At 38.9% G+C, this 27,437-nt stretch overlaps 2 protein-coding genes across 4 annotated transcripts in view; one reads left to right on the forward strand and one right to left on the reverse strand.

The window, feature by feature from the left end:
- Positions 1-1,211: 1,211 nt before the first annotated feature.
- On the forward strand, positions 1,212-21,887 carry GNPNAT1 (glucosamine-phosphate N-acetyltransferase 1). Of its 3 annotated transcripts, none has more exons than XM_066342991.1 (6): positions 1,212-1,376; positions 8,863-9,030; positions 11,450-11,512; positions 17,841-17,968; positions 19,040-19,101; positions 20,228-21,887. In XM_066342991.1, the coding sequence occupies exons 2-6, from the start codon at positions 8,877-8,879 to the stop codon at positions 20,373-20,375; spliced, it is 555 nt and encodes a 184-aa protein (XP_066199088.1). In that variant the 5' UTR covers positions 1,212-1,376; positions 8,863-8,876; the 3' UTR covers positions 20,376-21,887. The 3 variants fall into 3 exon arrangements, with proteins under 3 accessions (XP_066199088.1, XP_066199090.1, XP_066199089.1); XM_066342992.1 differs by having other exon boundaries at positions 1,215-1,320; XM_066342993.1 differs by lacking the exon at positions 11,450-11,512.
- A 1,720-nt stretch (positions 21,888-23,607) lies between these two features.
- STYX (serine/threonine/tyrosine interacting protein) overlaps positions 23,608-27,437 on the reverse strand; it is a 45,191-nt gene continuing 41,361 nt past the window's right edge. Inside the window, exon 11 of the mRNA XM_066341946.1 lies at positions 23,608-27,086. Within this exon, the coding sequence (XP_066198043.1) occupies positions 27,013-27,086 (74 nt within the window). The 3' untranslated portion in view covers positions 23,608-27,012. The remainder of the gene's footprint in view (positions 27,087-27,437) is intronic.

Genomic DNA, 27,437 nt, shown 5'->3' on the forward strand with positions numbered 1-27,437 from the left:
AATGTTGAAATCACAAATTTACATTCCTTACTCTTTTTTAACGTTCATCTGCACAACAGCGTATTCTAAGCACCCGTGGTAATGTTCATTCTGTCTACAGGTGAAAAAAATTGCAAGTGAGGAGGCCAATCAAGAAGCAATATGGAAATATCTTAAATAAGTTTTATTGTTTTTTGTCAGGTATTATTTAATTTTTTCATTAGTATTTTAAAATTCATATAAACATAATCTAGTTTTGTGTCCCTCTTTTATCATTCTTGCTTAAGTATTAAATGTCTGAAATAATAAACAATCTTTCGGTATATCATTTTTTAATACTTAAAACGGTCATCAGGGCAGAGAACCAGTTGTTAAATTATTTGAATCCCACCACTGGTTTAGCAGCATACCTGGTCTCTACCTACCTATATCCTCTGTCAATTGGAGAGATGCCTATAACACTTCTACCCCAGACACGAGGCTGAAAATACTCCAGACATTGCCAGTTGTTTTCTGGGAGGTAAAATCACTGCAGTTGAGAACCAGTGTCATAACCCCATGTTCATACAATTTGAGGGAGAAATAAAGACTCGAAGGAATAGAATGCAGACTCATGGAGGCTGGATTTGTGATTGGAAAATGGAATGATGAGTTTCAGCTGCTGGTGAGCAGCCAAATACCAATTAATGAACTAATTAAAAAAATTTTCTTTTGACGGAGTGACCCTTTGCTCAAGCCAGCTACTTTGGGGGCATGTCTGTGATCCCAGCTCAAACCAGCGACCAGCCCCTCAAGTAGGAGAGCTCAGGGTTTTGAACCTGGGTCCTCTGCATCCCAATCCGACGCTCTCTCCATTGCGCCACCGCCTGGTCAGGCTGAACTGACTATTAAGGAAAGGGGCAGTAGGGGAAAATGAAAAGGGCAAGAGACCCAATCTTTGGCCTCTGAGAATCTCAGGCCCACACTAGTCACCACTTACAGCTCTTGGCTGACACCCAGGTAGAGTTATCTCCGCTGAACCAACATACCTAAGCTGTGGGACAGGCCATAGGGAGCAAAATCAGAGTTGGACCTCCCCGCCGCTACGGGGTGGGGCCCCCGCTATGTCTCCAGCCCCGGCCCGCGCGCAGACTTATAGCCACAGGCCACGCCTCTGCAACGCCCACGGGACGTGTCCCCGCCTCCTCTCGCCTGCGTAAGGCTCTGCGCAAGCGGACGGGGGCGGGGTGGAGGCATTGGCGCTGCCACGTCTTGGCGACGGTGGTGGAGGCTGTGGCGCGGGAGGTGGAGGAGGTGGGGCTGGCGCTGAAGCAGGATCCGGATCCAGTGTTGTGTACCCGGGTGGGTGAGAGTCCGCCGGTCCCGGAGAGGAGCGCCGACTACGGGGGCCTCTACGGGTGAGGAGGGTTGGGGGCCGGGGAGCTAGAGCGAAGCGGGCCGGGGGTCCTGGGTGCCAGTGTGGGCCTGCCTTCAGCTTTCTCCAACAGGTGTGATTGCTGCCCCCGGGCGAGGCGAGTTAGGCCCTGGGTTAGGAGCGGGCGGTTCCGTTTGACGAGCCGGGCATTTACCCTTGCCACCTGGGTGCGTGCACACGAGGTTGTAGAGCGCGGTTCGGAGCAAGTTGAGCGGACAAACGCCTGGAGCAGAGGTTAGGGATGATGGCCAGTGGTCCCGCCAGGCAAGGGTGTCCCTGGCAGGGCCGGAGCAGGGACCGGGGTCGAAACTAACTCTTGGCTCACCGGGCTTTGGCAGGGGGTTTGAGACAGCTCTCAGTCTCCGCCGCCATCGGTTTTGAATGGGCATGAACGCGCAGCACCCCTTTTCCTTCTACCGCGGTTCCTTCCCGAGACGCATCCCACGGGCGTTGTGAGCCACTTGAGGACATGCTCCTGCTCTGAAGATCACCTTCTGCACTGACTAAATCCAGGCTTTCACTGCTGGAAAGGGGGTTATCCTTTGTCACTTTTCCCGGGGCTGCTGCCCCTAGAAACACTGAGTACTCTGACTTCTGTTATAGGAACTTATTATGTTTATGTAAGCCGAACTCAATTTCATACAACATGGAACGGGTGATAATAGGATTACTTTTGTTAACATATCCACTCATGAATGAATCGAGAAATGGATCTCAAGAAATCATTTAGATCGGTTCTTTTTAGGTAGAATTCGCTGATGTTTTTTTAGCATAGGGGAGACAGAGCTACCAGTCTGGTACGATGATGTAATGATTGGTGTCAATTTAATAAGGTGGTGTAGAGCTCAAGATGGGAAAACAATAGGACTCTAGTCCAATTCACTCAATTGTGTGCTACTTTGGGGTCAATTCGTGGATGTTCCACGTGCTTCAATTTCCTGGTCCACAGACTGGGAATTATGCCTAGATTATAAGGATCAAATAAACAATCAAGGAATACTTTTTTTTTTTTTTTTGTATTTTTCTGAAGCTGGAAACGGGGAGAGACAGACAGACTCCTGCATGCGCCCCACCGGGATCCACCCGGCACGCCCACCAGGGGCGACGCTCTGCCCACCAGGGGGCGATGCTCTGCCCCTCCGGGGCATGGCTCTGCCAAGACCAGAGCCACTCTAGCGCCTGGGGCAGAGGCCAAGGAGCCATCCCCAGCGCCTGGGCCATCTTTGCTCCAATGGAGCCTTGGCTGCGGGAGGGGAAGAGAGAGACAGAGAGGAAGGAGGGAGGGGTGGAGAAGCAAATGGGCGCTTCTCCTATGTGCCCTGGCTGGGAATCGAACCCGGGTCCCCCGCACGCCAGGCCGACGCTCTACCGCTGAGCCAACCGGCCAGGGTTCAAGGAATACTTTTTAAAATTCTCAAGTGAAGTGTAATTGCACCATTTATTAATATGACCAGGCCTGTTGAAGTCATCAGCGAATTGAGTGTTCTTTTAAATTTTGTATTTATGCATTTTAGAGAGGAGAGAGAGAGAGAGAGAGAGAAACAACTCCCATATGTGTCTTGACCAGACAAGTGCAGGGTTTTGAACCAGCAACCTCAGTGTTCCAGGTCGATGCCTTTATCCACTGCGCCGCCACAGGTCAGACTTGAGTGTTCTTTAGATAAAAAATTCTGTCAGCCTGAACAGGCTGTGGCGCAGTGGATAGAACGCTGTTCTGGGACGAGGAGGACCCAGGTACGAAACCCCGAGGTCAGCAGCTTGAGCACAGGTTCATCTGGTTTGAGCAAAGCTCACCAGCTTGAGCCCAAGGTCGCTGGCTTGAGCAAGGGGTCACTCGCTCTGCTGTAGCCCCTGTCAAGGCACATATGAGAAAGCAATCAATGAACAACTAAGGAGCAGCAACTAAGAATTGATGCTTCTCATCTCTCTCCCTTCCTGTCTGTCTGTCTGTCCCTATCTGTTCCTCTCTCTGTCACACACACACACAAAATTCAGTCAAATTATTATTGAAATTGTTATAAAATGTATGTGGGCAAACCCTAGTCCCAAACAGCACAAGTCGGTTTTCCTATTCACCATGTACTGAAGAGGTTTAGTGATGCCCCAGGAGTTCTTGAAATACATAATACAGTTTAGATTTGGCCTTAGATTATTGTTTAACATTTTTTTATATCAACTTAAAATCTTCATTCCCAGTGTCTATTACTTGTTGCTTTTAATTACTTGCTTCTAGCCTGCTATGGAGGCTGGGAATTTGTATTCTAGTCTACTATAGATGCTGGGAAATCAAATTGTTGGAATTGTGTCCAAAGAATAATCAACTGAACCAAAACCTGATGTGATCCTAGTAAAAATGAATTAGGTGTATGGTTTTTGTTATATCACTTGTGGCAATTTATAAATATTTTTTCCTTCTGGATTTTCTGAAATGTGACCTCCAGATAAATCTTAACGCCATTTGTTATTTATTCACTAGGCATTTGTTGGGCTAAAGTTAGGCCTGTGTGAGCGTTGTAAATGCATACTAATTTAGCAGTTAAATAGGAAAATTGTTTTGTAATTAAATTTTTTTCCATTGATTTGAGAGAGAGGGAGAGGGGGAAGAGAGAGAGAGAAAGAAGCATCAACTGTTGTTCCACTTAGTTGTATACTCATTGATTGCCTGTGGTGCCCTGACTGGGGATTGAACCCATGACCTGGGTGTGTGCAGGAGGATGCTTTACCTATATATATATATATATATATAGGGTTAGGGTTTACTTTTTTTAATCTAAAATATTTAAAATAACCCCAGTGATAATGATAAGATTGAGCTTCAAGCAACGAGACAATTTTGTTCTGAAATTGCCTAGTTTTGCAGTACCTGGGGGCACCTTAAGATGCTAAAGTATTTTCTTCGTAAACCAAATAAACTTACCTATTTTGTTCTTTTCTAAAATCTTTTCAAATTTGGTATGAAACCACATCTTACTTTAGCTTGTCCAGCATATTAATTGGACAGCAGCAGAATTTTACTATATGGGGACAGGGTAAGATAAAAGAAGGTGACCAACCTTAAGTATGGCTCTGTTTTGTTTTTTTTTAATTATTTTTATTTATTTAATTTTTTTTTTTTTACAGAGACAGAGAGAGAGTCAGAGTGAGGGATAGACAGGGACAGACAGACAGGAACGGAGAAATGAGAAGCATCAATCATTAGTTTTTCGTTGCGCATTGTGACATCTTAGTTGTTCATTGATTGCTTTCTCATATGTGCCTTGACCGTGGGCCTTCAGCAGACCGAGTAACCCCTTGCTTGAGCCAGCAACCTTGGGTCCAAGCTGGTGCATTTTTGCTCAAACCAGATGAGCCCACGCTCAAGCTGGCGACCTCGGGGTCTCGAACCTGGGTCTTCCGCATCCCAGTCTGACGCTCTATCCACTGCGCCGCTGCCTGGTCAGGCAATGGCTCTGTTTTTGTAAAATAGCTCTTAAAACATTTTTTTTTCTTTTCTTTTTTTTACAGGGACAGAGAGAGAGTCAGAGGGATAGACAGGAACAGAGAGAGATGATAAGGATCAATCATCAGTTTTTCATTGTGACACCTTAGTTGTTCATTGATTGCTTTCTTATATGTGCCATGACCGCGGGCCTTCAGCAGACCGAGTAACTCCCCGCTCGAGCCAGTGACCTCGGGTCCATGCTAGTGAGCTTTTTTTGCTCAAGCCAGATGAGCCCGCACTCAAGCTGGCAAACCTGGGGTCTCGAACCTGGGTCCTTCTGCATCCTAGTCCAACGCTCTATCCACTGTGCCACCGCCTGGTCAGGCTCTTAAAACATTTTGATACTAAATTCTGATTGCCTAGTTAAGGAACTTTTATTTGTATCCAGAATGTTTTGTTTAATGTATTTTGACTAGCCTGGAATTTTTATTTCCTCATATAGGTTACAAGAGCTGCTTTTGACTATGCCTTTAACTATTGTACAGTAAAGTAGGGAATTCATTTTCATTAGTGCATCTTCAGTACTAGGAGTCCAGTGTGGAGTCATGCAGGAATGGCTACATAACTTGTGATAACCTGTGCAAGATGAAAATGCAGAGCTCTAAAGTTAAAAAATTATTCAGAATTTCAAGACAGTGACAGCAGAGAATTAATCCAGGTTGGAGACTTGTGCAACCACACAGGTCCAGTGGCCATGATGTTGGCCCTGTAGTTTGTTTTTAAATCTAAGTCTCTTCCTTATTAGCTCTGTATCTTGAGCAAATTGCTGGGCCTGCTTCTTGGTCTGCAAAATGGGAATAATGATGATACATCTTTCATTGTACTTCTAAGAGTTAACAAATAGAAAGCACTTCAATAAATGTTTGCCAATATCATTGAGTTTTATGATCATTCATGGAATAAGACTGTTTGAAGAAATGCACAGGAAAATATTAGAATTCACTGTTTAAAATTCATTAGTAAAGCCTTCCTAATTCTTATTCTTCTGTGTACTTCTTCCCCCTTCTCTGGTAATTATTAACCCATTTGGCATGTTTTCTAGGCTACATTTTATTGTAAATTCAGGCAACTTTGTAAGAAAAAAGAAATCTAGTTAATTTGAAACTGCTTTAATGTTTATCTAAATTCCCCTGAATTTTCTTTAAACTTCTGGTTGCAACTGTGTGTTAAATAGTGTGAACATCAAAATGTTTAAGTAGTGTGTTGCCTTGAGGAACTTAAATTCTTAGTACTTTCTGGCTTCTGCATTTAATGTACACATTTTACTTACTATAATTGATAACTATTTAACTTGCTTATCTGCATATCTGAAAAACAACTTTGTTACCCATCATTTAGATGGTTTTGCAGCACGAAATCCTCAGGGGCCCAGTTATCATTGACAAACACTAAAATGTATTCACTAAAATTAACCAAAAAAAAAAAAAAGTTTCAAATGGACTGCAAGCTTTTTAAATTTGATATGATTGTTTTAATTATCAAAAGTTATTTTCTTTCCTTACTATTCTTAGAGCCAGGTCTAGTGTTGATATAGCAAAATCTGAGTCCTTTTTGAGGGGGAAAATAAAAAAAAAACTTCTCAGTATTCTATCTAATAAACTATGATCTTAAAACATTTCTTCTTTCCTATCCAAGAATACTAACTTTTTTTTTTTTAGAATACTAACTTTTAATTTAACATAAACGTAATAGACAACCTGTTGTTCTTTTTGTAGCTCCCATACCCAGCATAGTGCCAGGCTCGTTAATTTAAAGGTAAAAAAAAATTAACAAGAATTTATAAACATGAATTTTAAGTTAATTGCTAACTAAAGGATATCTTGCTGAATGAACATTTGCAGTGTAGCAGGCTGTCAGGTGCTTGTATGCAATAATTCATTTCATCCTGCCAGTAATTTCCTCTCTGTTTTACAAATGAGAAAACAGACCCTCAGAGTTTAAGTACCTTAGCCATGGTCACACAGCCGACATTGGAACACCAGGTCTGATTCCAGAGCTCATGCTCTGCCCCTGGTTAGGTTTAAATCCTGGCTCCACTAATTTTGTGACCTTGGGCAAGTCACTTAACATGTCTGCTGGCATTTCCTCATCTGTTAAAGTGGAGATAATAATTTTCCCTACTTTGTAAGACTGTTGAAGTAAATGAATTAGTAGTTTGTCAAGTTCTTTGAACAGTGCCTGGCAGTAGTAAGTGCTTAATAGTGTTCACTTCTATTGTTACACCATCTACCTTCCCAAAGCCTCTATTACTACAGCATTACCTGTATAATTATATCGCCTTACACAGGCAGAAGTTTAATTAACCTTTAAGAAAAAGTTAAGAAGAGTTGCCCTTAAAGCATATTGTGATTTATGAAGTAGGGGACATCTGGGAGTTGGGTTATTGGGAAAATTGTCATAAATGGACTTTAATTTTTCCTGTATTGCTTCCTTGTTTTATGGTAGTATAATATTGAGGACTATCTTGAAATTCTTTGTTTCAAGGAGCTAGAGGCAGGTGTCAAAAAGTATAGTTTCTTTAACTGGGTATAGGGGTAGGAATGAAATGCTTTACAGTTTCCTAGTGATTGTAAGGAAGACCCTGTTTCTTCCATCATCTCCCTTCCATTTTTATGCTCTATATGTTTTTCATTCCTTCTACCTTTATATCTTATTATTTTAGTCTCAGTTTTATTAGGACCTGCTGATTTCTAAATGTTCAAAAAAGAAGAAAATAGCATAATCATTTTTCAATAGCATGTAAAATATTGGCTATTCCTTTTTTTTTTTTTTTAAGAGAGAGGGACAAACAGGAAAGGAGAGAGATGAGAAGCATCAATTCTTCATTGTGACACTTTGTTTAATTGCTTTTTTTTGTTGTTTGTTTGTTTTTTGTTTTGTATTTCTCTGAAGCTGGAAACGGGGAGAGACAGTCAGACAGACTCCCGCATGCGCCCAACGGGGATCCACCCTGCAGGCCCACCAGGGGCAACGCTCCGCCCCTCCGGGGGCGTGGCTCTGCCCGGACCAGAGCCACTCCAGCGCCTGGGGCAGAGGCCAAGGAGCCATCCCTAGCGCTAGGGCCATCCTTGCTCCAATGGAGCCCTGGCTGCGGGAGGGGAAGAGAGAGACAGAGAGGAAGGGGGGGTGGGTGGAGAAGCAAATGGGCGCCTCTCCTACGTGCCCTGGCCGGGAATCGAACCTGGGTCCCCCGCACGCCAGGCCGACGCTCTACCGCTGAGCCAACCGGCCAGGGCCTAATGATTGCTTTCTTATATGTGCCTTGACCAGCCGGCTCCAGCTGAGCCAGTGACACCTTGCTCAAGATGGCAACCCTGGGTCCTCAGCGTCCCAGGACACTCTGCCCCACCACCTGGTCAGGCACACTGGCTGTTCTTAAAGTTACTTAAATGCATCTGAGAAACTTACAGACTTTTAGAAAACCTGTTGTGAAAACAGATCTAGCAGATACTCTTACTGTGAATTTATCACAGTTGATACCAAATCTTACATATAATGAATGCAGAGAATAACTAAGGAATTTAAGCCAATTCATCGGTTATCTTCACTTCATGGTTCATATAAAAAAAGCCAAGTCATATGCCCAATAACTCTTCCTTAGTGGCAAGTAAGACCAGCAAATGTTTTCTTAGCCCAGTAATAAAATCCAATAATGTAAAAAAGTGGTAGAGCCTATGAAAAGCCAGTTATTTACAGCATTCCCATAGGAAAAAATGTTTGAAAAGACCTGCCTAAAATGGACTTTTAAAGTTTAAAACTTTTAAATTTAGCCATTTGTTTCTTCTTTGATAGTAACCATGCATTCTCTATGTATCTGTAGTTGTGACATTTAGTGTTAGATTCAGGATGGCTAAAATAAAATATCTTGTATATCTGTTGAATTCTTCTAATTGCATTAATTTTTATTAAGACATTAACTTTCTCAGCAATCATAGTAACTTTTCTTCTGTTAAAATTAAATGCCTTAACATTAAAAATTTTATTTTAGACCTTCCTGCAAAGATGAAACCTGATGAAACGCCTATGTTTGACCCAAGTCTACTCCAAGAAGTGGACTGGAGCCAGAACACAGCTTTATTTTCTCCAGCCATTTCCCCAACACATCCTGGAGAAGGTTTGGTTTTGAGGCCTCTTTGCACAGCTGATTTAAATAGAGGTATGGACTCAGTTTACAAATTCTGGTTAGAATTATAGTTAACATTCTGTTTTCTCCATGAACATCATGATGATGGCAATAATTAAAAAAAAAAAAAAAAGGCCCTGGCTGGTTGGCTCAGTGGTAGAGCGTCGGCCTGGCATGCGGGGGACCCAGGTTCGATTCCCGGCCAGGGCACATGGGAGAAGCGCCCATTTGCTTCTCCACCCCTCCCTCCTTTCTCTCTCTCTCTTCCCCTCCTGCAGCCAAGGCTCCATTGGAGCAAAGATGGCCCGGGCGCTGGGGATGGCTCCTTGGCCTCTGCCCCAGGCGCTAGAGTTGCTCTGGTCGCGGCAGAGCGACGCCCCGGAGGGGCAGAGCATCCGCCCCCTGGTGGGCAGAGCGTGGCCCCTGGTGGGCGTGCCGGGTGGATCCCGGTTGGGCGCATGCGGGAGTCTGTCTGACTGTCTCTCCCGGTTTCCAGTTTCAGAAAAATACAAAAAATAAAAATAAAAATAATAATAATACTTGGCTTTTTTTTTTTTTTACAGAGACACAGAGAGAGTCAGAGAGAGGGATAGATAGGGACAGACAGGAACGGAAAGAGATGAGAAGCATCAATCATTAGTTTTTCATTGCAACACCTTAGTTGTTCATTGATTGCTTTCTCATATGTGCCTTGACCGCAGGCCTTCAGCCAACCGAGTAACCCCTTGCTTGAGCCAGCGACCTTGGGCTCAAGCTGGTGAGCTTTTGCTCAAACCAGATGAGCCCTCGCTCAAGCTGGCGACCTCGGGGTCTCAAACCTGGGTCCTTCCGCATCCCAGTCTGACGCTCTATCCTCTGCGCCACCGCCTGGTCAGGCAATACTTGGCTTTTAATTATTTTTTATATATAATTTTTAAAGTGACTGGGACCCTCAATTTCAATGTGTATGTGTCATGGCTAAGACCAGATATTACTGAAACCTTTCAAATGACTTAAGTACAGCACTACTCCTTCCTAGAAGAAGCCAAAAAGACTTTTTTTGTGACAGAGAGAGCCAGAGAGAGGGACAGACAGACAGGGAGAGAGATGATGAGAAGCATCAATTCTTCGTTGCAGCACCTTAGTTGTTCATTGATTGCTTTCTCATATGTACCTTGACGGGGGGGGGGGGGGGGGGGGGTATAGCAGACTAAGTGACCCATTGCTCAAGCCAGGGACCTTGGGCTCAAGCTTTGCTCAAACCAGATGAGCCCGCACTCAAGCTGGCGACTGGCGACCTCGGGATCTCAAACCTGGGTCCTTGGCATCCCATTCCGACGCTCTATCCACTGCGCCACCGCCTGGTCAGGCCAAAAAGACTTCTTATAAAGGTGAAATTATCATGTACAGGGGGTCCTCAGGTGAAAACAGTGTCAACATAATGAAGTTTTGAGTTTATGATGCTCACTCCCATAAAAACTTAATAAAATCGAGATATGTTTCAGCTTAGGCCTTCAGCGTAGTACTTACGGACTACATGGGTGAACTAGTTTGGTTGCATGCAGCATAAGAATATGCAGTAACGCGGCATATGAGTGGGAGTTGGCGTCCCCCAGTACGCTTACCTATGCCATTTTGGACTGTTAAAAGTGCAAGTGTTCCATTTGTGTTAGGCTAGGGTGTGTTTCGACTTACATCGTAGTTCGGGTTACATCACTGTCATGGGAATGGTACTGTGTTGTAACCCAGGACCCCCTGTATAATGGCACATGAGGAATAATCCTCTTTAAGAAGCTGGATGGGAAATGAGAGATAATTGGCCTTGGATAAGTTGCAAAAGGTTTTGTCTACATTGTTTTTTAGCATCTAAATTCTCCAAAATGATTTCCTTAAATTTTAGTAATTGAAAATCAACTTTTTACAGTTTTCCTTTTGGTAGGAAATATGAAGAAACTAATTTTGGTTAAATTAGTTATTGAGTGTGTAAAAGTTAAGATTCTCAAAGTGCTAAAATGTGCTGTTCCCATTAAAGATAATAGTTATGAAACTAATCTGTAATATTTAAAATTGTAGTCTCAACAACTATTTATATTTTGTAGTGTATCATATTTGGTCATTGAGACTTTTGTACTTTTAAGTAAAACCATTTGGTAAAATTAGGCATACATTGCATTTATTTATACAAATTACATTGAAAAATGTACATATTGGTTCTGTAAATATTGAATAGTAAGGTTAGCACTATTCCAAAAATCTTATGCACTATTCCAAAAACTATTCTCTGCTTTATGTAGTGATTCCAGAAAGAGTCAAGGGTTTCAATTTAATCTTTTGAAATAATTTTAAAATGATTTATTAAAATTTTTAAAAAATAATCGCCCACAATCCCACATGCTTATTTAATACATTGCTGCATTTGGTGCCACTTTCACTTGTTCTTCTCATGACTTAAAATCTGTTTTTGCAAAACTAGGTTTTTTTAAGGTACTAGGTCAGCTCACAGAGACTGGAGTTGTAAATCCTGAACAATTTATGAGTAAGTACTACAGCCTTTTTTTTCTTAATTAAAAGAAATAAAGGGAAACAAGATTTTACTTTTGTTTAGGGCTCTGTTCGGTGTATACTACATATGTTTTTCTTCAAATAGAAATTGTTCAAATAACTAATTAGCTATTTTTTTTGTCTTAAAGAAAAAATTTTTCTTTACAATTACAGTTGACATTTAGTACTATTTTGTATTAGTTTCAGGTGCATAGTGGTTAGACAGCCATATCCTTTAAAAAGTTTTCCCTTGATTTTTCAAATAACAACATGTGTAAGTTATTACAATAGTATTGGCTGTATTCCCTATGCTGTACTTTACGTCCCTTTGACTATTCTGTAAGCCAGTTTGTACTTCTCAGTCCCTTCCATCTGGCAACCATCGGTTTGTTCTCTATATGTATGTCTCTCTTTTGCTTGTTCATTTACTTTTTTAGATTCCACTTCCAGGGTGGAGCAAAAGTAGGTTCCCAGTTGTGAGTATGTGAAACAGTTCATTCTTACATTATTAGTTATTAATTATTATATTATTTTCCATGTGAACAATTGTAAACCTACTTTTGCACCACACTGTGTAAGTGAAATCATATGGTATTTGTCTCTCTGTCCAATTTATTTCACTCAGCACAATACTGTCTGTATCCATGTTGTCACAAATGATAAGACTTCGTTCTCTTTTATGCCCGAGTAATATTCCATTGTATATATGTACATCTTCCTTATCCATCCAATTTTTTTATTGGTGCATTTAATTAATTTACATTTAAAATAATTCTTGATGGGTATGTAGTTATTCCCATTTTTTTTTTTGGTTTTTTGTTTTTGTAGTTTTCTTGCTTTCTTATTCTCTTGCTCTCTTGTATGTTGATGACTTTTTTTTTTTTTTTTTTTTTCTGAAGTTGGAAAGGAGGAGGCAGTCAGACTCCCGCATGCACCTAACTGGGATCCACCCAGCATGTCCACCAGGGGGCGATGCTCTGCCCATCTGGGGCGTCGCTCTGTTGCATCCAGAGCCATTCTAGCGCCTGAGGCAGAGGCCACAGAGCCATCCTCAGTGCCCCGGCCAACTTTGCTCCAATGGAGCCTCAGCTGTGGGAGGGGAAGAGAGAGACAGAAAGGAAGGAGAGGGGGAGGGGTGGAGAAGCAGATGGGTGCTTCTCCTGTGTGCCCTGGCCGGGAATCGAACCGGGACTCCAGCACGCCAGGCTGACGCTCTACCACTGAACCAACCGGCCAGGGTGTTGATGACTTTCTATATAGTGTTGTGTTTGGATTCATTTTTCTTTATTTAATGTACATCTCTTATAGATTTTTGATTTGGGTTACCATATGCTTCACATATACCAAGCTGGTTTTATACCAGTCTATTTTAAGTTGATGTTTGCTTAATTTTGAACATTCTATAATCCTTACCATTTTTGCTTAATCCCTTCATATTTGTTTTGTTTTTACTTTTTTTGTTATATGTATCCCTTAATTTATTGTTATAATTATAAGTAATCCTCCTATTTTTGCCTTTTAACTGTTGTACTAGCTTTCTTTTTCATGTGAGAGGGACAGACAGACAAGAAAGGAAATGAAAAGTATTAACTCATAGTTGCAGCACCTTAGTTGTTCATTGGTTGCTTTCTCATATGTGCCGGGACCGGAGGGTTACAGCTGAGCTAGTGACCCCTTGCTCAAGCTAGCGACCTCTGGGCTTAAGCCAGAGGGCCCCGGGTTTATGTTTGTAATCTCATGCTCAAGCCAGCCACCCCAACCAAGCTGGTGATCTTGGGGTTTCAAACTTGGATCCTCAGTGTGCCAGGCTAACGTTTTATCCACTATGCCACTGCCTGGTCAGGCACCTTTGTACTAGCTTTAGTGTTAGTGATCCCACAGTTGTATTTGCCTTTGTCAATGAGAATTTTTTAAAATATTTTTATTCATATATTTTATTTTCTTCTTCTTAAATAAAATGCTTTAACATTTCATGTGATACTGGCTTGGTGGTGATGAACTCCTTTAGCTTTTCCTTGTCTGGGAAGCTTTTATCTGTCCTTTCATTCAAAGTGAGAGTTTTGCTGCATTTAGTAATCTTGGTTCTACAACCTTACATTTCATCACTTGGATATTTCTTACCAATCCCTTCTAGCCTGCAAAATTTGTGTTGAAAAGTCAGTTGACAGTCTTATGGAGTTCCCTTGGGGGTAACTGCTTTTCTCTTGCTGCTTTTAAGATTCGCTTTGGCCTGGCTGGGTAGCTCAGTTGATTGGAGCATCATCCTAAATTGCTGAGGTTGCTGGTTCGATCCCTGGTCAGCAGGGGTCGGGAACCTATGGCTTGCGAGCCAGATGTGGCTCTTTTGATGGCTGCATCTGGCTCGCAGACAAATCTTTAATTAAAAAAAAATAACATTAAAAATATACAACATTCTCATTTCCTACTGCTCATGTTCATGGTGGCGGGTGGCTGGAGCCAATCACAGCTGTCTTTCGGGTCACCACCAAATTTTTATTGGATAATGCGTAAGGTACATGAGTCGTTGTACGGCTCTCACGGAATTACATTTTAAAATATGTGGCGTTCATGGCTCTCTCAGCCAAAAAGGTTCCCGACCCCTGACATACAGGAACAAATTGATGTTCCTGTCTCTCTCCCTCTCTCCTCTCCTCTCACTGAAATTAAAAAAAAAAAAAAATCTCCGTCTTTAATCTTTGGCATTTTAATTATGGTATGTCTTCATGTGAGCCTCCTTGGGTTCATTCTGTGTGGGATTCTGTACTTCCTGTACTTCTGTGTTTATTTTTTAACCAGGCTAGGGAAGTTTTTAGCCATTATTTCTTGAAATAGGTTTTCAATCCCTTGCTCTCTTCTCCTTCTGGGATCCCTGATATGAATGTTGTTATGCTTGATGTTGTTCCAGAGATCCCTTCAACTGGCGTTATATTCAAAATTTTTTTCCTTTTGCTCTTCCAATTGGGTGTTTTCCACTACCTTGTCTTCCAAAATGCTGATTTGATCCTCTAATTCATTTAATCTGCTGTTGACTTCATCTAATGTATTTTCATTTCAGTTATGTATTGTTCATTTCTTTTTAATGTTTTTTTTTTGTTTCTTGTCTCTTTGTTGAAGTTCTTACTGAGATCGTGTATTCTTCCCCTAAATTCATTGACTATCTTTATAACCATTGTTTTTTTTAGATTTATTGATTTTAGAGACAGGAGAGAATGTGAAAGGAAGAGGGGAGGGAGGAGCAGGAAGCATCAGCTCGCAGCTGCTTATCATATGTGCCTTGACTGGGCAAGCCTGTGGTCTTGAACAGATGACCTCAGCAGTCCAGGTCGATGCCTTATCTACTGCACCACCACAGGTCAGGCTATAACCACTGTACTGAGTTCTGCAACTGGTAGATTGCTTGCTTCCATTTTGTTTAGATCTTTTTCTGGAATTTTGTCCTGTTTTCTCATTTGGGATGTTTGTATTCTCACTTTGGCTACTTCTGTTTCTATGTATTAAGTAGATCTGCTGTCTCCCAGTCCTGGTAGGCCTTACGTAATAGGTGTCCTTTGGGGCCCAGTGGCATGGTCTGCCTGAGCCAGGTGCTCCATGGGTGTCTCTTGTGTGCCCTTCTGTTGTAGTTGAGCCTTAATTGCTGTTGGCACATCAGTGAGTGATATTGACCCTCAGGCTGACTGAGGAGTGGCTGTGCTACAGCTGACAAGCTGTTGTGTGTGGACGGACACCAGAGTGGGACTAGCTTTAGGGAGGCTCTGGTCCTGCTGAGTCCACCCTTTGGGTGCATTGTTTGAAGTGCTAATTGGGTGGCACTAGGTGTGGTTGGAAGCTGGTCACCAGATGTATTGATTCTGGGGCCTTTTGATGCAAGCCAAAGTCAGCTACTACCTGTGTCCAACCTGGTTAAGAGATAAAAGTTAGCTGCACTTGATGGCTATCTGTGATGGGCGTGGAGGCACCTGGAAGTGGTTATGCTGTGAACCCAGGCTGGCCACCATTATGACTGGGCTTGGGACTGTTTAGCAAGAGGTACAGGGCATGCTGAGGCCAGCCACTGCTTGTTTGGGGACCTCTGAGGTTTTAGGAATTCCAGTGTGGTCACAGGCTGGCCACTTATGTGGATTAGCCTCTCAAAGAGGTTTGGGCCAAACAGTTGAATTGGTGGGGTCAGGCATCTCAGTGTCAGCAGGGTGGGGTGAGAGTGGTATTAGCCAGGTGGATGGTGCCTGCTATCACTTTAGTCCAAAAGAGCTGTGCTTCCAGCCCTTGCCTTGAAGTCCAACAATGCAGTTCCTCCCTGTGTGTCCTCATACTTTTCCAGCTGCTGTCCCTTTTCTGGAGCTTAGGATGAGTGTTGAGTGAATGAGTCTGTGCTCAGGCCCTTTAACAGGATGCCTGGGTATCTGGCAGCCCTTTATCTCACCAGGACTGAATCCCAACTGATTTTCACAGCCAACTGTTGTATGAACTCTTTGCTTTGGACTGGGGACCTTCGTATAGAGTTGAGATGTCCCTCCCAATTCTTAACCACCACAGATGGATGTGGGACCAGCCCATTGTGTCTCTGCCCCTACCAGTCTTGATGTAGCTTCTTTATTGGACTTTTGTTCAGCTAGTTCTCAAGGGTGGGTCTATAATTTAGTTGTAATCTTGATGTAGTTGTGGGAAGAAGCAAGCACATTTACCAACTCCACCTCTGATTGGAAGTCCAAATTAGCTATCTTTTTAATTTAAATGTTTGCATAGCTAAACTCTTCTAGAATCCAAATGTAGTAATTACCATGTTTTGCAAAATACTTGACTACTTTTAGATAATTGCTATAGCAAAGAAGCTAGATGGTAACTCTAGAGCAGGAGTCAGGAACCTTTTTGGCTGAGAGCCATGAACGCCACATATTTTAAAATAATTCTGTGAGAGCCATACAATGACCCGTGCACGTTACACATTATCCAATAAAAATTTGGTGTTGTCCCAGAGGACAGCTGTGATTGACTCCAGCCACCCGCATCCATGAACATGAGCGGTAGGAAATGAATGGATTGTAATACATGAGAATGTTGTATATTTTTAACATTAATTTTTTTTTATTAAAGATTTGTCTGTGAGCCAGATGCAGCCATCAAAAGAGCCACATCTGGCTCGCGAGCCATAGGTTCCCAACCCCTGCTCTAGAGATTCTTTTTATTGTATTTACTTTCAAAGCTAGTTATTGTTATAGGAAAACCAACCTTCCTGACTCCATCCAATATTCTAAGTCTTTTTTCCTTTTTTCTATAATTTCTTAATTTCCTTCATTAGGCAATTTTTTTTTGTTTTGTACTCTATCTCAGTGGTCCCCAACCCCCAGGCCGTGGACCGGTACCGGTCTGTGGGCCATTTGGTACCGGTCCACAGAGAAAGAAGAAATAACTTACATTATTTCCGTTTTATTTATATTCAAGTCTGAACAATGTTTTATTTTTTAAAAATGACTAGATACATCTGTCTAAGACTCAGTCCTGACGCTTGTCTTGGTCATGTGATACATTTATCCATCCCACCCTAAAGGCCTTTCCTTGAAAATATTTTCTGACATTAAAACGGTCTGTCGCCCAAAAAAGGTTGGGGACCACTGCTCTATCTCACCTGCTTGAGATAAATGAAGATCATGATTTTGATCCTCATTTTTTTTCCTTTATTGAATTTTCTTTCTACTCCAGACCGCTATCTTTAATGAGACTATGGAAATAAATATTTCAGACCATTAGGCCCAGTTTTTATTCCGGAATTCCTCTTTGCATGCCTATTATTTCAGCAATATAAGCACTAAAAATCGAACTTGAGAATAAAGTACTTATTCTGTCTTTGCTATTTGGGAAAATTACTTGAAAAATTCATCTACTTCACAAGGTGCTTCCAAAGGAAATAAGTTACAGGATGGAGCCATGTAAGATACTCTTTGTTAAAAAGTTTTGTTTGCAGTTTTGTTTTGTTCAAATATCTGTTAATTGTAAAGGTTGAAGAGATTGATTTAAAGTAATCATTCATTAGCCACAGAAGTGGCACATGTACAATTTGTTAAGTGCTTGTTAATCTAAAAATGGATGTATTAGTCTTTTACTTTGCTAGCATATTATTTAAAAGTATGTACTGTATTCCAACTTATTAATGACTAATATTTCAACTACTTGGTCATTTAAACTATTTTCTTAGAAACAAAGTATAAATTACTATAGTGAAATAGCTTTTTATGTTCAATTATGAAGTCAGCTAATCCTAATATTTTTCTGGTACCTAATCAAGTTCAATGTCTGCCACATTAACACTTGCTTCCCAATTTCTATAGAATCTTTTGAGCACATGAAGAAATCTGGGGATTATTACGTTACAGTGGTGGAAGATGTGACTTTAGGACAGATTGTTGCTACAGCAACTCTGATAATAGAACATAAATTCATCCATTCCTGTGCTAAGGTATGTGTTCACATTAATGCTTATGAGGACATGTGGGGGGTTTTTTTTTTTGTATTTTTCTGAAGCTGGAAACGGGGAGGCAGTCACAGACTCCCGCATGCGCCCGACCGGGATCCACCTGGCACGCCCACCAGGGGGTGATGCTCTGCCCCTCTGGGGCTCGCTCTGTCGCGACCAGAGCCACTCTAGCGCCTGGGGCAGAGGCCAAGGAGCCATCCCCAGCGCCTGGGCCATCTTTTGCTCCAATGGAGCCTCGGCTGCGGGAGGGGAAGAGAGAGACAGAGAGGAAGGAGAGGGGGAGTGGTGGAGAAGCAGATGGGCGCCTCTCCGGGCCAGGAATCGAATCCGGGACTTCCGCACACCAGGCCGACGCTCTACCACTGAGCCAAGCGGCCAGGGCCGAGGACGTGTTTTTTTGCAAAACCTACATTGAGTTTTCCATTAGACAAATGTTTTCTCACTGCTTTTTATTATAAAATAGGTATTTTGCCCTGAAAAAAGTTCAGCTCCTTACAAACTCCTTAGCAAAAAGAGTTATTTAAAAAACAAAAAAACATTACTTTGTATATACTACACTAACACAAATTCCCATCAGTTTCCAAGTAGAAAGGGTTCAGAATACTATATTCTTTTCTAATTGGGACATTTCCTTTTTTAAGTTAGGAACACTTATAATGTTTTCTCTAAGTTATGAGTTTTGGTGGGGTTTATGTACTAGAATTTAATTGTATGTGGATATCTGAAATATATTTCAGAATATAGAATGTATAGAAGAAGTAGAATGATGGATACAGTACATTCATAACAAAATTACATTTTGTTGATGCAGATTTTGAGATTTGCTAAAACAATGGGGTGGAGAAGTTCAGGACATAGACAAAACAAGATTAAGCCAAGCTGATTCATTATATTGTTCCCTATATAGTAAGTAAAATAACTTTAGCATTTTAGTTTAAGTTCAAGTTTACAAAGCATTTATTTTTGTCAGTGAGTTTTTACCATCCATCACTTGTTTATTTGCCTAAAATAAAACTACATGCTTAGTTCTTTAAACATTGTACATATTTTCAGAGAGGAAGAGTAGAAGATGTTGTTGTTAGTGATGAATGCAGAGGAAAGCAGCTTGGCAAACTGTAAGTAGGAAGAAACAAGATAACCCTGGATAAATTAAGATGCTCTTTGTGTTTCAGTTTACAGTTCCTTGCCCTGATACTTGTTTAACATGTCTTCCTGTTTAAAGTTCATTATAGGTGTCATTATTTATGAACCCATTCTCACTCTATAGCTTAGACTTATTTTTATGTTAGTATTACCATAAAGTTTGGAAGTGTATTGTTTTGTAGACAGTAACAGCTGTAAGTTACTAATTTTTAAATCATATTCTCATATTATTAGGAAACAAACTTTTCGTTGAGTCAGATGATTTCCCATTTCTGTCATATTTAAAAACAAAGCAAATATTCTCAGCCTCTTGTTTTAGAAACAGCCTTTACTATATAACCCTCTATATATTTACCTAAATCTTTTAAAAGAGCCCAGTTTCTATTATTCTAGTTTTCACTTTATCATACCTTTTATAATTTCGTAGCTTCAATAAAGATACTCTGTCTTCAAATTGATATGCAAACATGAGACAATACTTCAGGTAAAATTCTGTATATCTTTAGTTGTTTTTTGTTGTTAGTTTTTTTTACTCCTAAGGCAGTTAGAATATTCTTATTACTGTGTTTTGATCTGTAAAGATATGGTTTTTTGCTGTTTTTACTTTAATTAGACCAATAGAGTTAATCTGGTATCTGCCTTTTTTTTTCTTTTTCTTTTTTTTTTTACAAATATTAAAGTAGCTTCAAAAATGACAAAGAACAAAACTATTATTTACCTATTTTATGTGGGAATGTTGATTGTTCCTAAGTAATTTGAATAGAGTTAGAAAAAATAAAAATAAAAAATCGACAGTCTTTAGTGTTAATAATAATCTTAAAACTTATTTTTAAAGAGGGTTAGGGTGAGTTTAGTATTTGTCCCATTTACTAATAGGGTGAAGATTACCAGATAATGTATATTTGAAACTAAAATGCTTTCTTTGGGTGATTTAAATGCTTATCCACTTACAATTTGAATATTTAAATACAGTGGGAAAGGCTACAATCTAAACCTATTTCTAATATAAACTTGAAAATTTATGTTATATTAAGTAACTAAAATCCATTTTTATTAACAAATACTCTATGCTGTCCCCCCTTCTTTTTTTAATTTCAGGTTATTATCAACACTTACTTTGCTAAGCAAGAAACTGAACTGTTATAAGATTACACTTGAATGTCTACCACAAAATGTTGATTTCTATAAAAAGTTTGGATATGCAGTATCTGAAGAAAACTACATGTGTCAGAGGTTTCTAAAGTAAAAATCTTTTAAGAAAGACATTTGTCAAAGGAGCTAATGCAACAAGGCTTCATACCCTTCCTGGAGTTAATAGTTTGCTGCAACCCAGTGACTTCCACAAATACTAGGTTGAAAAAACATTGTAATACAACAAATATGACACTTAGAAGATTACTTTGGGCTGGTGGGACATACTGTGAGTTTAAACTACAAATGAATATTATGTAGAGGATGATTTTTAACCAAAGGATTATTTTTAACTTGAACCTTTTCTTGCATTGTATTTTTCTAATGTTTGGCATCATTTCTTGATAGTCAGAGTCTGAGTTATGTATTTGCTATATGTACTATTCATTTTAAAAAGCATACAGTGAGCCTGACCTGTGGTGGCGCAGTGGATAAAGCGTCGACCTGGAAATGCTGAGGTCGCCGGTTCGAAACCCTAGGCTTGCCTGGTCAAGGCACATATGGGAGTTGATGCTTCCAGCTCCTCCCCCCTTCTCTCTCTCCTCTCTCTCCCTCTCTTTCTCTCTCTCTCTCCTCTCTAAAAATGAAAAAAACACAAAAAGCATACAGTGAATAAGGCTGTTTCTTATTCATAAAATAAATGTTTTTGTCTCAAAGGAACGTCTATATACAATTTAACGGCGTGTCATTTTCCATACATTACTTGAAATTGGACATGTTAGATATAACTAAATTGTAGTACAGTCCAACATTTGTTGATCCTAATACTGTATTGGCAAATTACTTGGTCAGTCTTTTTACAAAGAAATGAAAGTAAAGCAATTTAAATATACATCTAAAGATTTAATTCCAGTGTAGGTCAAGTATGACCTGTCTTATGTGTGAAATGTAACTCATATTTAAAGTACCTAAGAACAGCCCTGGCTGAATGGTTCGGTGGATAGTGTCATCTCAGTGTGCCAAGGTTGTAGGTTCAATCCTGGGTCAGGGCATATATGAAAAGCAACTAATGAGCACACAAGTAAATGGAACTAAGTGGAACAAGTTGATGCTTGTAAAAATTAAAAAAACAAAAACAAACAAAAAAACCCCTAAGTACCTAAGAGCAAATATAAGGTACTTTTTAACAGTAAATTAGTAGATCCTGGCATATTTGCTGACCTGAATTCTCAGCTTTTCATAGGTGTCTGAAGCCTCTCTTCTAAGGAACATTTTTATGAAAAATAGATTATAAAATTGAGTGAAATATACTGTATTTGTTATTCTTAAAATATTGGGTCAAAGCTTTTTAATGTGATTATAATAGCACTATTCTGGTCACTATCCTGTTTTGACTTAATTTGTTTTAAAGTTGAAGTAGGTATTAAATGTGTTATTAATGGTTCTAATCTTTGCATTTCATGTTAAATTAAACCTGTTCATATGAGAAAGTCTATTGTCAGAATCCTAACCTCTGTCCTTTTCTTGAGTCTTCTATTGAACTATTGGATCAAGTTATAGTTCATAAAGTTAGTTTTGTGTACTCTTTGTAAAATGAACTTGGGAAGTAAAGACCACCTGTTTCTTATGCCTTTGACTCATACCTGCCTCAAATGTATTTTGGATTTCTCTCCATGTAGTAAGTTCAAGTTGGCTTTCTAAAACCATAGAAACCCTTCACCAATAGAGGGTGCACTACTTACCTACAGATGACCTATATGCATGAACTGACCTATTTCTAAAGTAAAGCTAGTTTTGCCTTAAGTCCCACAACCTGCCATGATAGTAGCTTTATCAAGTACAACCATGTTAAAAAATAAGTTAGAAAGGCAAAATTAGATTCTTATTACACCTCTTACCACTGAACAATCTGATATGAAACTGTCTACAAGGTGGGTATTTCAATAAATTCCTTTAAATAAGTGTTTTTAAAGTCTTACCTTAAACCCCCCCCCCCAAAGGAAACAGTTACAAGCAAGGTATAATATATAAAAATAGGTGTCATGAGGAAAATGTGCTTAGTTAGGCAGAGTATGTTTATGAATTTCTAAGCCATATTGTTAGTACACCTGAATACAAAAAACAAAACTGCAAAACATGTTATATTAACTGTATTCACAAAATTGAGCATTATTTGCTTTGGAAAGGTATAATGAAATGACAGTTGTGCTTTTTATTATGCCCCACATATTTTGTGTATATATATGTATTTCACTGAGTGTAAAATGCAAATTTTGTAATTTTTCTACACTTACCTTTTGGAAATCTGGGTGCATTTTATGATCAAGGGCTTGCCTTTTAATGGTATATGAAATGATGTAGCAATGGCATCTTAGACTTGAAGGATAGCATGTAGGTGTGCTTATGGGGGTTGAGGGGAAAGAGGTACAAAGCAAGAAGTTTTTTCTCACTTCTAACTCTAAACTCGATCAGCTAATCCCTGAAAATAGTGTTTCCATAAAGTCATGGAATGGTCATAGGAAAGCAACAAAAGACGATAGAAATGTGAAATTTGCACCAAATAAAAGGAAAACTCTCCCAGTTTCACACCTATTCAGTGCAGTTCGATGTGGGCTCATGCACAGATTTTTTAGGGCTCCTTAGGTAGCTATCCCGTATAGTCTCTACAGACTCGTCACTGACTGATGGCCTACCAGAACGGGGTTTCTTCAGCAAACTGCTGGTTTCCTTCAACTGCTTATCCCATGGAGTAATGTTATTCCTTTGTGGTGGCGCTTCGTTATAAACGCGCTGATATTCACATTGCACTTTGGTCACGGATTTGAATTTAGTGAGCCACAGGACACACTGAACTTTCCTCTGTACTGTCCACATCTCAACTGGCATGGCCCTGGGCTGCTCCGCTGTATACATGGTGTTACGTCATCATCTGCACATGCGCACATGCTGCCACATCATCCTACAGAAACTGGGGTGGGGTGGGGTTTCCTTTTATTTGGTGCAGATTTCACATTTCTATCGTCTTTTGTTGCTTTCCTGTGACGGGTCAAAAGTCACCATGACTTTACAGACACACTGTATAGTTGAGCTGAAATGTGGGTCCTGTCTGGACTACTGACTCTATTTTGTATATGTGTGTGACCCCAATGTTTTGGAAGATACTCTTAAGTGCTTATCAGTTTCCAGTGTTAATTTATTCTTCTTCATCTGTGGGAATAAAACTAAGTTACTTCTTTCTACCTAGAAGCCAACAGTCTAAGTAAAAAGTTCTGAGGCATAATCAGTATAAATGAGCTTTTCAATCATTTTGAGGTATAATGGCACAACAGTTTTAATACAACCACCAATCGTCACAAAATAATTTTAATACTTTGTGTCTGGGCTAGCAGCATCTCACACTGTGACATTCCTATACATACATAAGCATTTTGTCTAAGTACAAATGTTAAAAGCAGAGTAACTTAAGCAATTGCCTGTACAAAGGTAAGTAGACACTGTAGGCTTTCTTGAATTTTTGCTGCATAGTAAATTGCAATTACATGTCAGTGTAATGATACTGATCTATAGAATACACTTTGAACTGTGAGGTATGGCAACTCCCTATAAAGAGAGCAAATATGTAAACCTGAATATTTTGAGTGATTTTTTTTAGCTGCCATGGATGGGTAAGACAAAAAAAAATCCAGCATTCAAAGACCCTAGAAACATGTCTTCTAACCAAAAAATAAAATAACATCTTTTAGTAATTCTCAGCTATTTCTAACATTTCCTTTTTGGAACACTGTTGAATGGACAATGATAAAGTAAATAGTGAAGTGAAGCTAAGTTTGTTGTGGAAATGTGGGTTAAGCCAGTTATTTAAAAAAAAAAAAATCCGCCAGGTAACTGCACATTTACTTTACATCAAGTTGAGATCCTGACATATGTATATATACGCACCCCAACTTTATAATTCAAGATTGCAGTTAAATACTTCTAATTCACTTGAATTACCATAGTAATAAGACAATTAGAAACCTTGTATTTTCTAAAAAAAGACATGCTTAACATTTTCTGACATTACTTCTAAATTCAGGTGAAGCACAAATCTCCCCAAAACATTCTGCTCTAAAAGTTAAGTGGTTGAGAGTTTGTAGCAAAAGCTATCACGATTTAATATTTCCACCATAGAGTAGATGCAAGTAAAAATAACTGCTATTTAAATGTCTGATAAACGAAAAAAAATGAACCAATTAACTGAAATTAGAAGGTAAGTTTGAATTTTCCGTTTGAATATTTTCAATACTCAAATTTCACTTTCAAAATGGCCAATAAAACAGTTGTCTTATGTTTTAATGCAATTTCACTAAAATTCTGTGAAATTACATATTTAATATTTCAAATTGGGTACTACATCACTTATACATTATTCAAATATTTTAGAAAATCATGATTGGGTAAATGTAGTGTAGTTAACTATTACAAAGAATCAGTGGAAATAAAGGAATTACAGAAATGGAACCAAACAGAAGTAAGAATAGGAAGAGCTACCAGAACTAATTGAACATTAGATGGAAGAACGATCCAAGACAAAACAAACTTGCAATGTTCTTAATGAAAGAATAAACATCACGTTTTGTCCACATTAATACTGTACTCGAGAAGAACTAAAGTCCCTTTTCCTAGTATTGTGAGAGACGGTCTTTAATGTACAGTGCTGGGCAGGCACTTCAGTGACAACATAAAAATTATATAGTGGTTTGAAAAAGTGGAGAATTACCAGCTGTAAATTAATATAGAACCAAATCTGTATTTTTTGGCCCAACTACTAGACAGAATATGTATACTTAACTAATTTTAAAAATCTTTACCTCGTTTTAAAAACCTAAATGTACTGTAAAAATTCTTTTGAGCAGTTTCTGCTGAATGAAACATCACATTACCATATTACAAGAGAGATCTTTGCTGACTTATCCAATAGAGATCTATTTACAGGAGAGCTGTCTTTTCTGGCACTTTACCAACTGGAATTTCGGAACACTCAAAGGAAATCCTGACTACTAGCCATCACATCAAATGGCCTAATCATACAACAGAATACGAGACCACAATGGAATTAGTAACATGCTGTGTTCGGGGGTGGTAAAATAGAGAAAGGGAAGGTAAATCAGAAGAGGAATACCACCTGGGTCAACAGGAATCACTCCTAATTAACAAAGCAATTTAAATTCATTTCTACTCTCCTGCTATGCTGGGTAAATCAAGCTTTTACTGTATTACTACATTTTAGGGAGGAAAGCCACACAAGTAACTTCATGTAATGTTACCTGGCATAGTACCTCTTGGTACCAAGGGAACGTATGGAAATCATTCCCATTAGTAAAGCACCTCAAGAGAGGACCGAGATTAAGTGAGATAGAAAAGGAGTTTTGTTTGTGCTAACCTAAATCATCAACTATAAAAAGTTAAAACACTCCTCCCTCACATCATACTTAAAATAGCAAAAATGTTTTTCTTAGAACAATTTATATATATAAATAAAAATAGGAAGAAACAGGATCCCTAAAGTGACTTTGCAAACAAATTATGGGGCTAATTTAGATTAAATCAATGTAAAGAACTGATTTAAACAATTTAAAATACACTAACATATCCCCCAAATCACTTTTCCCAATAAATGCATCTTCAAAGAGAAGCTCTTTCAGATATTTCCAAATTAATTTACAGAGGTTTCTTCAAGCCTCAGATTTTCAGTTTAAACTAACTTATGGTTAAAAAAAAATACGCACAGAAAAATGTTAAAAAAGTTTCCATTTTCTACATACTAATTTAGAGGTCATGAGGATTTCTTTTTTTTTTAAATGATGCAAGGCACTTTTCTTTTTTGGGCTTCATTTAGGAATAAGAGTGCTACATTGGTTTATTATATTCTAAATTTAGAACCATTCTAGACAAAAACGGGCTAAGCAACTGAAAAAAAAATTGGCTTTTAAGAAATGCAAAAGGTAAAGTCACTTGAAAATCTAAAACTGTCCTTGTTTTTGAGCATCTGGTATAAAGCAAAGCATCTTTGTTCATTAAACTTTTTCTATTGACTAAACAAAATAAGACTGTAATAGGAAAGGAAGCAATAGTTGGATCATTTAAAGTGAATATAGTTGGCTAATGGCATGATTTAAAGATTAGTAATAAAAGATCAAGAAGTTTTTAAAAAAGAAAAGGGTATTTAACCTATTTAATTATACTGAAAAAGAAATGTGACAGATTCTTGCATTTGTTAATGTTTCCGTAAGAGGCTGCATCATAAAACTGAACTGTAAAATTATTTTTTTAAATGTAATATATAGAACATAAAATGAATTTTTAGCAAACTTTAGGAAATTCATGTTATAAATTACCCAGATTTTATAAACAAATCCCTCTAACTTGCATTTTGTTTAAAATAATAACTTTATATCATACAAATAAATTTCAAGTATGAAAAGTGCATTATTGCAATAATACCTCTTTGCAAGTCCAAAAAATCCTGGTTTATAATAAAACTGTAAAGTGTTAAAAAAAAGAAAAAGAAAAAGAAAAGGAGTAAAACCATCAGTGCCATCTATGCAGAAATCCAACATCTTAAATGCTGGCTAAAAAATTGTAGAGAAACATATCTGGAAGCAACATATAATTGAAAAGAAACTACTTGTTTTTACCATTTTACATTATCGGGTCTAGTGTTTTCTCCTTGCCATATAGAAATTCACATCCTATATAATGTTGCTCTTGAGTCAGCCATTCTGTGCAGTTGCCACTTGCATGCTTCCAAATTCATCTTCTTCTTCGTGTGTTCTTTTCAAACTGCCTAAAATTGATTGCATGAACATAACATATGGTGGGAACGTAAATAAATTCATTTATTAGTGTTATACCCAGTAACAATTTTATTTTTAAGTATTGCCATATATTATATATGTACTATGGAAATTCCATGACTGAACTTTCAGCAAACTATAGTAAATTCTCTTGTTATGAATTACCCTAATAACTTTATATCTTCCTAACAGGATACATTTTCCCTTTTGAGAATTAAGTATGTCTTAGGCATTGTAAATGATAAACATTAATTTTTAAAGTAGTTTGAAAACAGAAGTTTGGTACATAAATAATTGGTTATCAGGCTTATATTTTTTAGGCGGCTTAATCATGTGACTTA

Source organism: Saccopteryx leptura, chromosome 6, assembly GCF_036850995.1.
Source record: "Saccopteryx leptura isolate mSacLep1 chromosome 6, mSacLep1_pri_phased_curated, whole genome shotgun sequence".
In the NCBI taxonomy this organism is placed as follows: domain Eukaryota; kingdom Metazoa; phylum Chordata; class Mammalia; order Chiroptera; family Emballonuridae; genus Saccopteryx; species Saccopteryx leptura.